General features: G+C 43.3%; 1 protein-coding gene across 3 annotated transcripts in view; it reads right to left on the bottom strand.

Annotated features, from left to right (window-relative positions):
* HLCS (holocarboxylase synthetase) overlaps positions 1–8307 on the bottom strand; it is a 119174-nt gene extending 110867 nt beyond the window's left edge. Inside the window, exons 1-2 of one of the 3 annotated variants that reach the window (XM_061453572.1) lie at positions 8072–8307; positions 4231–4383 (exon numbers count right to left, since the gene is read on the bottom strand). In XM_061453572.1, coding sequence (XP_061309556.1) covers positions 4231–4383; positions 8072–8296 — 378 coding nt within the window. In that variant the 5' untranslated portion in view covers positions 8297–8307. Of the gene's footprint in view, positions 1–4230; positions 4384–4673; positions 4695–7676; positions 7941–8071 lie in introns of those variants that run through there. The other 2 variants (XM_061453574.1, XM_061453573.1) reach the window with 2 other exon arrangements.
* Between the last annotated feature and the right edge of the window lie 9304 nt (positions 8308–17611).

Below are 17611 nucleotides of genomic sequence, written 5' to 3'. Positions count from 1 at the left end.
TAACTTATGGGTTACACTACAACTGTAACACAAGAATGAGTAACAGCTTCAAATCAGACACTCCAGAAAACATAGTTGGTGAGAGACAGCCCTCAAATTCATGACAGATGTATCACTCAAGTCCCGAACGTCTGGACTCCCTCACTAGTAAAAACCACTCACTTGTAAAAGTAAAAGTAAAAAGGTGTATGTACCACAAAGAAATACCACCTCTGAAGTTACAGGACATATTTCTGGGCACACTAGTATTATCCAGTTCTGAAGCAGAACAAATTCTCCTTCTGGAAGATACTTATATCAGACCCCGGTAGATATGAATCACTGTAGTTGCAACATCAGTCAAGACTTCACCCCACTGTCACTGTGGATGTTTGACGAAGTCAGCCAGAATTGCCCCAGCCAATTGTCTTGAGCATGGCCTTGGACAACACCGTCACTTTCCAGATGGAAGGCATTCCCAACTGTGTTCAGTCTATTGGTACAACACCCACAGCTTGGAATGGAACTCTTCAGTTGTGGTCATAAGGCGCAAAACTCTAAGGGCCTGCTGCTAAGAGTCAGCAATTCATGATCACCAGTGACAAACATGACACACATTTATGACATAGGATACCAGCTTCCTTCTCCATTTTACTTGGCACATAACTCTGAGCCACTCTCTGTGGTAGAGGGCAAGGTATTTTTTCATAGCACCAAGTAAAACATGAGACACGCTAAGAAGTAAAAAGCAGTGCCCTGGTTTCAGCTGGCATGTAGTTAATGTTCTTCCTAGTGACTGGCACAGTGTCATGGGTTTTGCATTTAGGATGAGAATAACGTTTCTAGAAACAACTAAACCATAAATGTATTAAGCAGTGCTTACTCTAAGTCAGGGACTTTTCAGTTTTCCATGCTCTGCCAGTGAAGAAAGGCACAAGAAACCAAGAAGGAACATGGCCAGGACAGCTGACCCAAGCTAGCCAAAGGGATATTCCATACCATAGAACATCATGCTTGGTATATAAACTGGGAGGAGTTGGCTGGGAGGGACCAATCTCTGCCTGGGTTGGGCTGTGTATCGATCAGCAGATGAGCAAGTGTACTGTGCATCACTTGTCCTTCAGTTTTATTCCTCTCTCTTTGCTGTCTTTTTTCATTACAATTCTTGTTAAATCTTATTTTAATTATTAAACTGTTCTTATCTCAACCCATGAGTTTTATCTTTTTGCTCAATTCTCCTCCCATCCTGCTAGGGGGAGCATGGAGGAGTGGCAGCCAGTGAGCGACTGCAAAGTACTTAGCTGCCGACTGGGATTAAGCTACAAGAAGTAGTTTTTGCTGTCTAGTGCAAGCGAAGTGAATACACAAAAGAACCTCACAAAGTAAGACTTTTGCCAAGACATATGACCTGTAATCCTGCTCATGCAATGATCCATTTGCTTCACAACAGAACAAAAATCCTCAGAATATTTTGAAACAGGCCAAGCTTTCCTGCTATGACTAGATCAAAATTTTCTCAGAATACAGAATGAAAGGCCAGCTCCTAGCAAGAGATGAGAAATTATTTATACTCCAGTTTTCTGGATCCACCACAGTTGAATCCAGTCACAGATCACTGATAAGCCATTCTTTGTAGGGCTTTCTGTTTCAAAATCCTCATAGGTCACAGAAGCAACCTACCCTTACAGCCCCTGTCTATGTTGACAGCCAGACACAGCAGAATTCAGAGCGCCTCACTAGAAGTGAGGTGTGCACAGAGGAACAACAAACAAAATAAAATGATAGTTTTGGTCTCTTGCCTGGACTATCACTTTTGAATTTGATATAGCAAATTAATTATTAATATCTACATAAGAATATAAACATTTTATATGCTAAAGAAAATGCAAACAAAACCGACAAGCTTTAACAAGTCCACCAAACAAAAAACTTCAAAAGAACAAACTAGAGCTTCAAAACAGATGTTTTTGTGGACATCTCTGCTACAAAAAAAAAAATAACCCCTCTCCAAAAAAAAAAAAAAAAAAACAACCCTTCCAATTAAAAAAAACAACAAAAAAGTAAAAGAACCAAACACACACACAAAAAAAAAACCAACAAAATAACTACAAACAAACAAATTCCCCCTGAAAAAAAAAACAAACAACTCTCCCTTATGAGTTGGTCCAGCACATCCCAGGTGCATTATAAAACAATATACAGAGCATAGCAGATATCCTGTCTAATTTGTCTCCCAGCAGCAGGGCCCACCTGGATGGATTCCACAGTCTTATATCAAAGGCAATAAGAACATTTACAAACCAGTGTGGCTACTTCCTGCGTGCTCCAAAGAAAAATGAGGCCAGTGGAAGCAGAGTCAGAAGACTTCAGCATAAAAGGTGCCAGAGTTCTCAACAAGCTTTCAGTGCCTCCAATCCTCACACTCTGAACTGCATAGAGATAATGAATTTGCCTGATGTACCCCTTCACCTGGACACCATTCCTCTAGAGGTCAAAGTCTAACATGCTCCAAAAATATGCTCTATTCTAGAACTGAGAGGCATCCATGGTGGGTGAAGGTACTAAAAATTTAATTGCAGGCACTGTGCCCATTCCCAATCTGTCTTTCTGTTCCTGCACTCAAGTTAGGTAAGTCTATTTACCAACCACTCTGCTCTTGATGTTCACTCCAGCAGAGGACTCCTGGATTATCTCCCAGCACAAGTGAGCTAGGAAGTATATATTCCTTGTCCAGGGAAACAGACAGGCAGCAAGCACCTATGTATGTGACAGATTTCCTTTAACTCTAAGAAGCTTGAAACCTGATGCCAGAAAGCAAGGATGCCAGGGGATGGCAGGGGCCATTTAGGAAGACACCTTATGGACTGCCCCCAGGTGGTGATCCCAGTTTGTGGCATAGCCTGTTTAATGTGTGGGCTCTGTCGATTTTATGGTACCCTAGAGATCAGGCCAAATGTTTTATTACTGACTACCCAGAAATACCCTAGTATACATGTCTTTCCATTTCTCCTCTTTCTAGTAGGCAATGGGGTCCATTCTGCCCTCTTCATTAAGGAGGACATAGAGCTCACACAACTGTCTGCCTTAGGAAGGATTTAGGCCAACCTGTACTGCTTGGAAGACTTTTCCACCCTGGAAGGTAATTTTATCTTTTGCTTTGGGTTACAACCCTTCTCCTCCTTGAGACCTGCATCCAAGCTGAGATGCCTAGGCAGCAAGCATTCCTCATGTGAGAAAAAAAGCAGTAAAATAACAGTAAAATGTAGGGCAGAGAGAGACATTATCTCAAGTTCATAGCACATTTTGATAGGGCTTGGATACTATTCTTATGCATAATTGGGTTAGGGATATTATATATTCAGTAATTCAAGTTTTAGAACATCATCTTCTAAATCCACGTCTTCAGACTTTCAATAGTAGTGGAGAAGGCACTTTTTAGATTTTTTGAGTATCCAGGACATGAAAGTTTTATAAGTATACTTCCACAAGGATTTCAATACCAGTTTAATTTAAATTTGGACACCTCAAAACCATTTTATAAGTATTATCCATTAAAAAGCAAACACCATTCGTAAATTCCAACCAAGAAGTATTGCCACTCCCCCACTGCATTTTACAGAAAAGCTAAAAGACTGAAAGCTTGATTTTGGCCTTACTCCTGCAGGCTGACAAAATAATCCAAATGTGTAATACTTTAACTTGTATTTATAAATCACAGTGAAAGAAAGGTTCCAAGACAGACTTCTATTTCTCTCACAACTTTTCACCATCACTTGGTGAAGACTTGAAGGGCTCTTCAGGAATCCTAACGTACGCTTGCTTCTTACTGAGGCGTTTCAGCTAGTGACAGAGACAGGATACTCAGATAAATGGACTTCTGATCTGCCTTAATATGACAGCTTTCAAGCATTTTTCTTCATATTCAGTGTATCTAACCCTACATGCCTTATGCAAAGTCACAATGGAATTCTACAGTTCCCATCCACAGCCAGAGAAGCATGCTACTAAAACAATTGCAGTAGAATGTCTATTGGTTTGTTTGAAGCATAAAATGTAACTAGAGTATTAAAAGTGATTCATTTTAATGGGAATATTACCTTTTTATTTTCAACAACATTATAAACATACAAAAAAAATTTATCTGCCATTGATTTTTATTTTTTTTTTTTACCTTCAATTGTTTTACGTTTATTCCAACCAAATGGCCCATCTGTACTACTTTCTATGCAAGAAACAAAGAGAACTACTTACCTCTTTTGAAGATCCAGGTACTTTCTGCAAGTTATCTGTCTGAGCTGAAATGCTTTCTGTCACAAAAGCTATATGTCCAGCTTTAAGTAACTTGTCAGAACAAATAAAAGGAGAAATGAGAAGTAGACTCCACCTGTTTGAGTCATCAAGGAACTGGAAAAAAAAAATGAAAAAAGGAAGAAAAATAAGTTTGTATAGCAAGCATCTGATTTAACAATTAATTTTTAACTTATCCCCAGCCTAAATTCAAATCTGACCCTTCAGTGTTACATGAACCATTTCACATTCCCCATGAGGAAAAATAGGGATAAAAGTCTGACCATTAAGCAGGAACATATCAGAAGTAAAACTGAAAGTGACAACCTCAGCTTTTAAGCTAATTGAGACTCCAGCTATCAGTTTTAAAAAAGCGCAAAAGTGAGTGGGCCACAGGACCACTGTACTATTGGCGCTGTGACTTTTGTAGGCCATTTGTCACCAGCAGCATCCCTCATTCAACCCAATCCTCCTATCTCATTCACACAGCAGTTCACCCTGCTTCTTGCTTCCTTCCTTCTCTCTTCATCCCCCAAATACACAAAGCCAAGGCCCTGTTGCCTCACTTCTGCCTCACTTCTGGTGGCTGAAGGGCACTGTCTGCTGCCTGGCAGTGAGAAAGCAGTCACAAAGCACAACCTGACTGATCAGATACTATAGCCCCCCTAACTGGACAATAGTTCAGGTGGCATTCATTCCAGTTGTGTAACAATCCTCCAGGAAACATACAGTCCCACTGTTAAGCCATATACATCTTTTCCATAGCCATCTGACAAAAGACTAAACAATCTGTGAGCCAAAAGTGACCCAAGAACTATATACTACATAGGTCTGATTTTTAGACCTAATTTACAAAGGACTTCCTTTGTAAAGCCAGTTATAGAAAGATATTTCTATTTTGTGGACATGTACAACCTCAGGACAAATTCTTTAAAAAGTGACTTGAAAAATCCTAAGAAAATTATTTGAAATAAAAAGAGAGGGTACTTTTTTTTTTTTTTTAATATATTAAGTCCCCATGCATTTGCACCAAAATTACAAATTCAGTATGTAACTAAGCTTAACGAAATAACTTATTCAAAATAAGTTCATCCATAAGGTAGTCTATCCACTTATCAGACCACTGGACAAACGTCTCCTTCATTGAATTATAAAAATGTTTCCTATCCCGTCCTCACAAAGGAGCAAATAAAGCTCAAAAGCTGGAATCAGTAGACCAAAGAACAGGTTTAATAACCTCAAAACTTCTCAATATGTAATCTGTCCCCATATATCAACTTTTATGAGATGTAGCTATTCCATTGAATTTTTCTGCTATATTTTAAAAATGGCAAACATCAGAAACAGGTATTTTGCTACTACTATACTAGAAACACATGCTTTGCATGCCTTCAGTAATTTTATGTGGAAACAGGAGAATTTCCCTATAACACACTAAACATGTACATCACTCCACATCTAAAATGAAACTGCACAGTATTAAGTCTATGGGGATAGTTTGCCAATCCAACCAGCTTTACTGAGCACAGAAGCTGTGAGAGTAAACATTGCTATTTTCCACAGGAAAGTGGACTGAACTACTGAAGCTTCGTGCTATCTTAGGTACAAAATTTTATTAAAGATCAAACAAACAAACAAACAAAAAAAACCCAAAAAACTTTACAGATTAAGATAAGACACCAGCAAGTCATAAATTGTAAAGAAGACACTGATAACAGTGCAGAGGCAGTTATACCTATTCAGAAAGCAAAGTAATTTAGCTAGCTACCTAGAAGCCAAAAAAAGCATGCTAGTTAACCTTTTTCGCTTCACAGTGATCACAGATGATGTAGAAAGCTTCACCATGATGTTGCCTCTATCTTTTATAGAGCCAACCTTTCTGTACCACACTACCAAGGTGCAGTGTGGCAGGCATCTTCTGCAGAGATTCTCAGAGTCAAACGCAACTGGTTTAATTAAAAGGTAACTACATTTCAATAACAACATTAGCTTTATGACAAACTTCAAGCCAAGCTGCAGTTCCCTAGAGGGCTTCCCAGCTCTCATTGAACATAAACTGACAAGCTTATGAAGTCAGTCTGCATGAATAACACTGCAGACATAAAAAAAAATGTGCTTACTATGCAAGGACCAAGGAGAAGCTGTTTCAGAAATGAGCAGAAATGGAGCAAAGAACAGCATAAATTAGTGGAAACATGATTTATAAAGCAATAATCCAGGTAATTGAATCAGAACTCCTCTAAACACATGGACTGGTGCTATTGGTTTTATGAGTATTATCTGGTTTATGAGTATTATCTAGTAACAGTTTTCTGAGTATCCTGGTTTCAGCTGGGATAGAGTTAATTTTCTTCCTAGTAGCTGGTACAGTGCTGCGCTCTGGATTTAATGTGAGAATAATGATAACACAGTGATGTTTTGGTACACAGTACTAAAAGAACTGCCAGGAAGAAAATTAACTCTATCCCAGCGGAAAACAAGACAATGAGCTTCCTCAAAATGTGAATTAAGTATTTAAGTTTGCTGTGAGAGATTCTGAAGTATGAAATAATCTGCTCATTAGAGAGCAAAAACACTATTTTTGAACCAGCTCCATTAGCATTTGTGATCTTGTTTTCACCGCACTGAAAACATCCTCTTTACCAACTGAGTTTATGAAAAGCTTCTCTGCTTCTTAAGAGTAGTACTCAGTCAACAACATGCTTCATAAATACATTTCAGTAACACACATTTAAGTAAGATGTCTAACCACTGAAATAACTTCCACAAACACACATATAAAGAATAGCAAAAAGGAAAGATCAAGAAGACCAGAACTGTCCACACGAGTTCTGTTATTTTGTAACAAAACTAGACAAAGCCAACATCAACTTAAATAACTCAGATGACTGGGGGGAAGTGCTGCAGGAGCTCTGCTTCCAAACCTGAAAGTCAGAAGCAAGCTTACTTTCAGTTTTACTTCATATGATGGTAAGCGAAGCGTGGTTCATGCACAGTATTTTTCCACTGTCGTGGGCTACCACAACCTCACCCCACCCTCCTCTCACCAGCCATTTGGGGAAAAAAAATAGGTGATTTTTCATGGATGGTGGTTTTCCTGTCATTTGCCTCACTTGAAACAACGTTCTGTATCGGGAGCAGCAGTTCTCTGTAACCAGAAGCTCAATCGGCTCCGTTTTAAATGTCCGGCGCAAATCTCGAGTGCACTAGCACAGCATTTATTTTTAGACTAAAGCCTTGTATGTGCTAAAAGAATGTTACAAATATGGAAATACTAGCTTTGTGCTACTATTTCCACTGCTACGGAAGTAGTAGCCTAGCCAAGTGCTCCTATTGCCATAGCTGTGCTTACAAAGCTGCGCCTTACATAGGAAAAAGCACTCCTCTGCCCACAAGCTGAATGTAGTTACCTCTCAATAGTGCAGGGAGGCAACTACAGACGTATTAATGTTTCCTACCAAGGGCTTCCCCTGACAACCAGGGCTGTGACAGGCCTGGGAAGCTATACGAGTTACTGGTTTTGCCGATCACAAGCCCCAGCTCGCCACTGTCAAGCTCTGTCACATGTTCAGAGGGAAAACGCAGCCCCAAACCCCACAGCTGCAGCTCCCCTTTTCCCCCGGGCTCCGCCACTTCAGCCCTCGGGGAAGGCACAGCTCCCTCCTCGCCGCGGGGCAAGGCGGCTCCCCGTTGCCACGGTAACGCGGGAGGTCTCTTCCCGCACGGCACCTTCCCCGCCGAGCGGCCCTGGGCAGCGCCAGGTGAGGCACTTCCCGAGCCTCAGCCGCACGGCGCGGGGCGGTACCTGCGTCTCGTCCGTGAAAAAGACTTTGTTCCCTATCCTGAGGCAGACTCGCTCCTCTGGCGGCGCCTGCGTGCGCGGCTGCAGAAGCTGCGGAGTGCCGGCGCAGCAGCAGAAGGTGAAGGAACAGCGGGAGCGGTGTAGGCGGCGCACGGTGCGGCGGACGAGCCCTGCCGAGCAAGGCCCCCAGCGCGCCCATAGGTAGAGGTAGCACAGCGTGATCAGCATGGCGAACACCCACTGCCTTAACCGCGCCCTCAGCTCCGCCTGCTCTAACGAGAAAGGGACGAGACGGTTGGGTGAGCCGGCCGGCTGCTCTGATTGGCTGGCGGCCTCGCGCCCTCGGCGCCCCGCCCCCTTTAAGCGTTGGCAGGGGCAGCTGTGGAGCTGAGGGGATTGCTCGATGTGTGATTGTGACGCTGAGGCGAAGGGGCTCCTGGTGCTGCTTAAAAAACAACGTTCTGCTTTGAAACAACGTGTACAGGGACAAAAAAATAGTTAAAATTATTAAAAGGAGCCTATAAGAAAGCTGGGAAGAGACTTTTCACAAGGACCTGTTGCGATAGGACAATGGGTGGTGGTTTTAAACTAAAAAAAAAACGGAGATTCATGCTGGATATGATGAAGAAACTCTTTACACTGAGGGTGGTAAAACGCTGGCACAGGTTGCCCAGAATGGTGGTGGATGCACTATCCCTGGAGACATTCAAGGCCAGGCTGAATGTGGTTCTGGGCAATCTGACCTAGTTAAAGGTGTCCCTGCTCATTGCAGGGGGGTTGGACTAGATGTCCTCTGAATGTCTCTTCCAACCCAAACTATTCTATCGTTGAAAAGGGCTGGTCAGAGGACTTGTCTCTGCATCATTCAGGCTCCAGTGTGAAGGGCAGTGAGGAGGAGCTGTCTATGTCCAACTGCCCCAGACACCACAGCCTGGCTCCTCAGGGAATCCTGCAGCTTTTGCTCTCCAAAGCCAACACTGTCCTGATGGGCAACATTTTTGTATGAATGCAACAGTTCAGTGCCACAGGGTCAAGGCTCATGGGACCTGCCCTTCAGCTCTGTAAGTCACACAAGGAGTCATCTATGGCATGGATGCAGTACAGGGAGCTGGACGCACATCTGCACTACACAGACTTGGTTGCTATCCCATCAGCTGCATTTGACCTTGCAGCTAAGAGTCACAGTAAAGCAATAGGCAAAACAGTAAGAACCAGAGTATTTGTTGCTTCTTTCCAGGCAACAACAGAGAAGGGCATCATCTTCCTTAGAAATGGTCCCAAACTGCCACCTAACCTCTATTTCCTAGAGGAGCTGCATCCCTTCCAACACAGACCCAGATGAAGATACCAGACTCCAGCTCCCACATGTGTTCCAGCATAACCACCAGAGGGCAAAGCAGGTGCAAAAGGATGCCTCTGGTTTCAGGTGATTAATTGGATTCACGGAACAAGAAAGAGTCAGGGCTCAGCCAGGATGGTCACTGAAGCTGGAGTCAGGGAATAAAACTGTAGGATTTATATGTGCCATGTGTGCTGCAAACACATCTTGCCACTATAGAAAATGAAACGGAGATACCCTTTAGTCCTCTGGTATATTAATGCATGCAAGTTTTTAAATAATTTCTATATCCTATATGGAAGGTACTCTCAACATTGAACTTTGTGAAAATAACACATATACCAGTCTGATCCTAGCAGATTTTAGTGGGTGAGTGAAAGGAGAGGAAAAAAAAAAAAAGCAAGAGGAAAAATGCAAGAAGGCTAGAAGAAAGAAGCCAACACATACATTAAAGTTGCAGCTGGCTGATCCATGGCAATTGTTTCCTGAACAGGGCACGTTGTTTTTTGGTATTCCAAACTCAAGGCCTTGTATGCACTTGGAAATTACTCTAATAGGTATTCTAAACGAAGAATTTCCTAAATGAATCTCCAACAACAACACGTTGTCATTGTAGATAAACAAGGAAAATATCGACCCTGTGTGTTTTGGAGCAGGCATCAATACGAAAAACACCACCAGCCATTTTTACTTCTTTAAGTCTGCAGAAGCTTATCCAAAATGGTAGGAATCACTGACATAAATTTGATTTCCACAATGCATGCAGAAACAGGTGACAGTTTCAGTTGGAGGGTCAAATCATTTAAATAATTCTCCATCTCAAGCATAAGAAATACCAGCCTTGTGCTGCTGTTATATCCTGTACATATTCCACAGAGAGGAACAAAGCCTCCAGTGGTCCTAACTTGGTATTATACACTGTTCCTTTGTGTGACCTTATCTTCTACAGGAAGTCAAAATACTTACCCAGACACATCAAAAGAAAGAAAACAAGCAAAGTATACAACCTCAAAAGAAAGCTCTCAACTTTGGAATTCACTTTCTCTGTAAGAGTTCAACAGCACAAGGATTGCTGACCTTTAGAACACACTGCAGAACAAAACTGTTTATATAACCTTTGCACGATGAGGAACATGCTTTGCTTAAACCTGTAGTGGCACCAAACACAGTTAACTGTATTATGATCCCTTTTGATTTTAAGGTTCCCTCACCTGGAAAAGTTTATGTGTAAATGAGAAAACTGAATCAAAACTTCACAATGCAAAGGAATCTAAAGCAGAACAATATACAGGAAAAACAGTCACCATTTTAAGACAAGTTTCTATGTATGTTGGCATGTTCTCAATTAGAATATTTTGAAGCCATTAAGTTGCTGTAGGTTTTCTAGTTTCTATTACAGTGTAGCTGATACGTAATCATGACAAGCTGTGATTAAAAGGTTAAGAATTTTAGATTCAGAAACGTTCTTCTTATTATTGTGAAGGAAAAGCCTTGTCTGCACCAGGAAATTTACTAAAATAGGTATTCTAAAATAATTATGTCAACCAGTTCCTTTCTATAGAAGGGTGGAAGGAAGCCTTGGAAAGAAACAGGGAGTAATGTTAACCTTCAGACTTCCCAGAATACTTAGGGTTTTGTCATAGAGAAAATATTACAGAAAGATGTTGCAAAATGCTACACATACAAAAAAAATTAAAGAGAATTTGAAAAACCTTGAGGAAGAAAGTGAATAAGCCACATTTTGCATTTCTGCCCACAAACTTGGAGAATTACGCCCACCCAGTGAAAGGCTAGCTTCGGTCGAAGGGCAGGAAATCTCCCTTAACTCTTCAAACAGTCCACATGGGAAGGCTCCCAAAGGGAGCCACTCAGAACAGTGAGACAACTCTACCATGTAACCCCAGCATAGATGAGTGTCTCTTTTTTACATTAAAGGAGTATTATGAGACTGGCTTTGCTGTGCTTCATGGATGGCTCAATTTCCTCCTCCCTCTATTCCATAAAAGCTTTTCCAACAATTTCTCTTTGAGGACCTTTGCATGCTATTAGTGGCTAAAAATTCCTATGTCACGTTGTTAAATATCAGGTACTATTCAAAATTATAAATGCTGTAGAGCTATCCCGTTCCTTGACTATGCCAATTTATATTGAATTCTCATTACTCTTGCAAATGCACAAGTGCTTTCACATGAAAAATTAGTAAAACAGGTTTCCCACAGAGATAATAAACTTCTTCCAATTAACACAAAATAATTATCCTATAGCTTATGTCTCTGTAGAAAACCAAATTTGTCAAAGTTTATCTCAGGTTGTATCAGAAGTCTAAAAAATACTCCTGACTTCTGGGAAAAAATGGATGAGTGACTGTAACAGAGTCAGTGTTTTCTGATTGTGAAGTGTTCTTCATCAAACACAGCACCTTCTATTAAAACTGAATATTGCAAAAAATTTAAGAACTATAGTAGGATAGTTGTTAAAATGAGACAGCTATGACTGGCTTAACTGCTACCCTTTTTTTTTCTTTTTTAGAAACTATAGACAATACATTATTACAGCTGCTTATGTTTTACTGAAATCCACAGATCTGCAACCTGATTTTAGCTAATGCTTTCCATAAAAATGACAGTTAAAGTTGTGTACTTCAATTAATTAGTACAATAAAGTAATACTGTCCCAGTTTTGGCTTACATTTTTTCTATAGAGTCAGATGTAATTCTATTACATGACATTATAGCTTCATTAACAAAATAATATTTTCAATAATTCCATAATAAATTTGGTCTTGCAGGGCTTTAAAAACAGACTTAATTGAGGATAAATTTGTATCTTCTGGAGAGCTCTATGTTAGTAGTTTAGACTTTAGTACTGCACTAATATCCATGTTGGCAGATTCTATCCAGAGGTATAAATCAATTATCCTCACCTATGGATCTGATTGCAAGATCAGGACTATAGACATCAGTTGTGTAATGCACACTTCCCTTTCAACTATCAAGTTAAATTGGGTCTAAATAAAACTGAGCTGATGAAATTATACATGTGTATTTCAGACTGAAGTTCAGGAAGGTATTTACTTACAGTTTATATTACTTAAGAAGTCTGCATGTTTTTCTCAGGACCCATTCTGCTATTTAATATAATTTTGTTATTTGACTATAATTTACCATATTATTCATTCTAATAATTATACTGATTTTGATATATAGATGTTTAACATTATTGAGACTATGCATATATTTTCTTCTTTTAGATGTGGTATTTTTTACTTAGTTACAACTTTACAAACACCCCACAGCATTTGAACATTGAAGGAAGTAGATTTAGACTTTAAATCTTCTATTACAGTTAGTCAGTGCTTCCCAGAACAGCATTTAATGGCTTTGGCCTTTGAGTTTAAAACACGTCTATTTATCACAGCAAGAACAGATGTTTTAAAGAACAGGAAAAATTTATAGAATCATAGAATAGTTAGGGTTGGAAAGGATCTTAAGGTCATCTAGTTCCAACTCCCCTGCCATGGGCAGGGACACCACACACTAAACCAGGTCACCCAAGATTCCATCCAACCTGGCCTTGAACACCGCCAGGGATGGAGCATTCACAACATCCCTGGGCAACCCATTCCAGTACCTTACCACCTGTACAGTAAAAAACTTCTTCCTTATATCTAACCTAAACTTTCCCTGTGTAAGCATAAACCCATTCTCCTACAGTCCCTAATGAAGAGTTCTTCCCCAGCATCCTTACAGGCCCCCTTCAGATACTGGAAGGCTGCTATGAGGTCTCCACGCAGCCTTCTCTTCTCCAGGCTGAACAGCCCCAACTTTCTCAGCCTGTCTTCATACGGGAGGTGCTCCAGTCCCCTGATCATCCTTGTGGACCTTCTCTGGACTTGTTCCAACAGTTCCATGTCCTTTTTATGTTGAGGACACGAGAACTGCACACAATACTCAGGTGAGGTCTCACAAGAGCAGAGTAAAGGGGCAGGATCACCTCCTTCAACCTACTGGACTTGCTCCTTTTCAGTGCAGCCCAGGATACAGTTGGCTTTCTGGGCTGCGGGCGCACATGGAAGCCAGCTCACGTTCAGTTTCTCATTGACCAACACCCCCAGGTCCTTCTCTGCAGGGCTGCTCTGAATCTCTTCTCTGCCCAACCTGTAGCTGTGCCTGGGATTGCCCCGACCCAGGTGTAGGACCTTGCACTTGGCTTGGTCAAACTTCATAAGGCTGGCACTGGCCCACCTCACAAGCACGTCCAGGTCCCTCTGGATGGCATTCCTTCCCTCCAGCATATCAACGGAACCACACAGCTTGGTGTCATCGGCAAACTTGCTGAGGGCGCACTCAATCCCACTGTCTGTGTCAGCGACAAAGATGTTGAACAAGACCAGTCCCAACACCAATCCCTGAGGGACACCACTTGTTACTGGTCTCCAGCTGGACATTGAGCCACTGACCACAGTTCTTTGCATGTGGCCATCCAGCCACTTCTTTATCCACTGAGTGGTCCACCCGTCAAATTGATGTACCTCCAATTTAGAGGCAAGGATGTCATGCGGGACACTGTCAAACGCTTTGCACAAGTCCAGGTAGATGACACCAACTTCTTTGCCCCATCCATCAGTTCTGTAGCTCCATCATAGAAGGCCACCAAATGGGTCAGGCAGGATTTCCCCTTAGTGAACCCATGTTGGCTGTCATCAACCACCTTGTTGTTTTTCATGTGCCTTAGCATGCCTTCCAGAAGTATGTGCTCCAAGATTTTGCCAGACACAGAGTTGAGACTGACTGGTCTGTAGTTCCCTGGGTCATGCATTTTCCCCTTCTTGAAAATGGGGGTTATATTTCCCTTCTTCCAGTTGTTGGGAGCTTCACCTGACTGTCATGTCTTTTCAAATATAATGGACACTCGCCAGCTCCTTCAGGACCTGCAGATGGATTTCATCAGGTCCCACAGACTTGTGCACATGCTGATTCTTAAGATGATCTGGAAACTAATGGTCTCCTACACTGGGCCTAAGGTCTTCATTCTCACAGTCCCTGCGTCTGCCTTCCAAGACTTGAGTGGTGTGGTCAGAGCATTTGCGAGTGAAGACTGAGGCAAAGGAGTCATTGAGAACCTCAGTCTTCTCCAAACCGAAGGCAGCCTGTTCTCCCAATAGCTTCCAGAGATGGCCCACATTGTCCCTAGTCTGTCTTTTGTTTGCTGCATACCTATAGAAGCCCTTCCTGTTATCTTTCACATCCCTTGCCAGCTTTAATTCTAACTGGGCCTTAGAAACTTTTAGGCTACTGACAGTGTCCCACAGCTCAGCCCCTGCTGCAGGAGGACCTCCACCAGGGCACACCGATTGAAGCCCTGCCCGTTGTGCACCCTTGCCTCAAGACACAAGTGGAGGCACTTCCTACACTCCAAGGTCCGTGCTGCAGCCTCCCCTCTCATTGGTTCTGTCTGGGTGTCTGGTGTGTTTCCAAGAGGTGATTAAGCTCACTTTCTACCAGAACTGGGCAAGGCAGTAGCATTTTCTACTACTGTATGTGAAAAATATGGGTGTATTGCCTAAAAGAACAGTTTGATCAGACAAACACAGAAGTTTCCTCACTTCAGATAGGATCCCAGCTGGGGCTGTCTTCTGCAGCCTACACCAACATCTCCAATAAACTTGGTGACTTTCCCTTTCCCCCCCAACAGACCACTCAAGAAATAAGCCTGTGGGAGAGAGACGGCGGTCATTCTGCATTTCAGGGATTTGAACAAATGTGCTGGGGGGATTTGTTGCCAATCTCTAAATCTCTGCCCTCTATACAGTACTCTTACATGATACTTAGCTGAGGGTTTTAAAACTGTTCTACATAACTGGGGCAGTTACTTGTTTTTCCTGAGTGTTGCAGTGAAAAGCTGCTCAAGTGGTTTAAACCAAATTGGGATCAAAACACTTTATTGAACTACCAAAACATGGAATTAGGCAGCAGTCAGTGAAGTGTTGCATTCATGTAGTAATAGAAGAGGCAAACCTCCAAACTAGACACACGAATGTTAACAAACACAAGCAAATATCTAAACACCCTGTGTAACAAACGCAGAAGAGATTTCCTAAATTCTCCTTTCCAAGAAGAAGGCCTCACCATAAGCAGTGCAGTAGCAAGTGCCACCTGGTGTATTGATAAGGAATGGTGAGGAAATCCTGTATGCTACTTTTCTGCCAAGTTCATGCAGAGGGACCCAAAACCCCTTTCTTTCACATTTGGGATCGCCACTGTCAAATGACTGTACATGGTATAAAAGCCCTTATTGACACATCTGAACACAGAGATTAATTTACAGGGACACCAAGCAGTGGTGCCCAGTGTGTGGCCACCATGGGCGGGACATCTCCTTGGGCCTCCTGGGCACAGGCACTGCCTCAAGGCCAGCACCCCAAAGGCCTTTCTCCAAGGGATGCTGGGCAATAGGGCAGCAGCAGCAGGGCTGCCTGCAGTGGGCAGGGCTGTGGGGACCCTGTCACCCCTGTGTCATAGTGCCAGCACCCAGCAACGCAGCATCACAGTGCTCTGTGGCAGTATATGGCAGCATCCTCCCATGTTCCACTGCCAGAGTGTCTGGCTTTGCCACCAGGACAGAGCTGGCAGCCTGAAGGCACCCAAGAGGAAGTCCTTGAGGCACTGGTGGAATTACTTGGAGGGGCAGAGGGGGGAAGACTGCCCGAAGTTGCAGGAGGTTCTCTGCTGCAGTTCCAGCTCCTGGAGGGGCCATTCTCAGAGCTCATCTGATGGATGGAAATCCCGCTTCAGACTTTGAGGAGCTCGCTGCCCTCATCGTCTGGGGAGGTAGTGGCAGTAGCCATGAGAAATAGGATCCACAGATGGCCCAGTGCCCTCCCCCAGTGCTTTGGAGCTCCAACTGTCAGGCACAGGAAGGATTCTTGCCCCCAGGGCTGATCACCCAGCAGCATTTTGCTGTTCTTGGGAGCCCCTCAGATGGCTCCAGGTGGAGGCAGAAAAGGCAGAGCCAGTGTCCCCTTAGAGGCATAACCAGCCCGTGGACCAGGAGCCGGCCTTGCTCACATGCTCAGGGAGTAGCCGGTCGCCAATCAGGAAGGAATTTTCCCCCGGGGCAGATTGGCACCGGTCCCCGGGGGTTTTTTGCCTTCCTCTGAGCACTGAGCATGACTACTTGTCAGGGCTCCTCTGGTCCTGGTGCTCTGGGTTATCGCATGGTGCTCATGCACCACGAAGGTGGCCCCTCGTGTCCTGCAGCTGGGGGCGGGGGGAAGGCTTTTTTTGCCCCCAGGGTGGACTAGCAAGGGTCCCCGGGGTTTTTGCCTCCTCCGCAGCCGAGCACAGCCCCGTCATGGGGCTCCTTTGGGCTGTTGTGGCCCAAAGGCAGCTGCTCGTGCTCCACACACGTGGCCCTCGTGCCCCGCATCCGGGGGGAGGCAGCGTTCAGCACTCCCAGGGTGGCCCCAGCATGGCCCCGAGACTTGCTGCTGTCCTCTGTAGCACTGAGCACCACCCCTGCTCAGGTCTTCCCTGGCCCTTTCTGGCCAGGTTCTTGCACTCCTCTCACACCACCACGGCACCGCTCCTGCCCTGGCTTTCCTTTGTCAGGCTGCAAGGGATGCATCAGCCTGCTGCTGGTTATGCCATGTGCATCGTGTTAATGCTTGTGAGCATCAGCTCTCAGGGATTTAGAAAAAGAAAATATAATCTAAACTAAACTAGACTAAAATTAACTAAAGTAAGATAAAATAACTTTATTTATAAATAAATAAAATACTCTTTCCATCTGTAACCTTTCTGATTTGTGTCTTTGAACGGCGTTTTGGTGCTGAAAATCCCTTGACTTCCTAATGTCTGCTCTAAACCTCCCTGGGCACAGCTCTGAACCATACCCACATGTCCTATCAACGGATACCAGGGAGAAGAGATCAGCACCTCCCTGTCCATTTCCCCTGCTTGGGAAGAGCTTGGAGAGCAGCCCACAGGTAGAGAGCTCTCCACAGGACACGCCTTCCAGCCCTGTCACCAGCTTTGTTGCCCTCCTGTATGCATTCAAGGACCTTCATGTTCTTATATGGTGGGGCCTAGAACTGCACCCAGTACTCAAGGTGAGCCGGCACCAGCACTGATTACAGCAGACGATCACCTCTTCCTCCTTTTTTTTTTTTTGTTTTGTAACTAGCTCCCAGGTCCCTTGATTAC

The sequence above is a fragment of the Pezoporus flaviventris genome, unplaced genomic scaffold (assembly GCF_033815535.1).
Source record: "Pezoporus flaviventris isolate CSIRO_AGI_PZ_B2104156 unplaced genomic scaffold, CSIRO_AGI_Pfla_v1 ptg000015l, whole genome shotgun sequence".
In the NCBI taxonomy this organism is placed as follows: Eukaryota; Metazoa; Chordata; class Aves; order Psittaciformes; family Psittacidae; genus Pezoporus; species Pezoporus flaviventris.
This window is presented reverse-complemented; position numbering and strand designations above follow the sequence as displayed.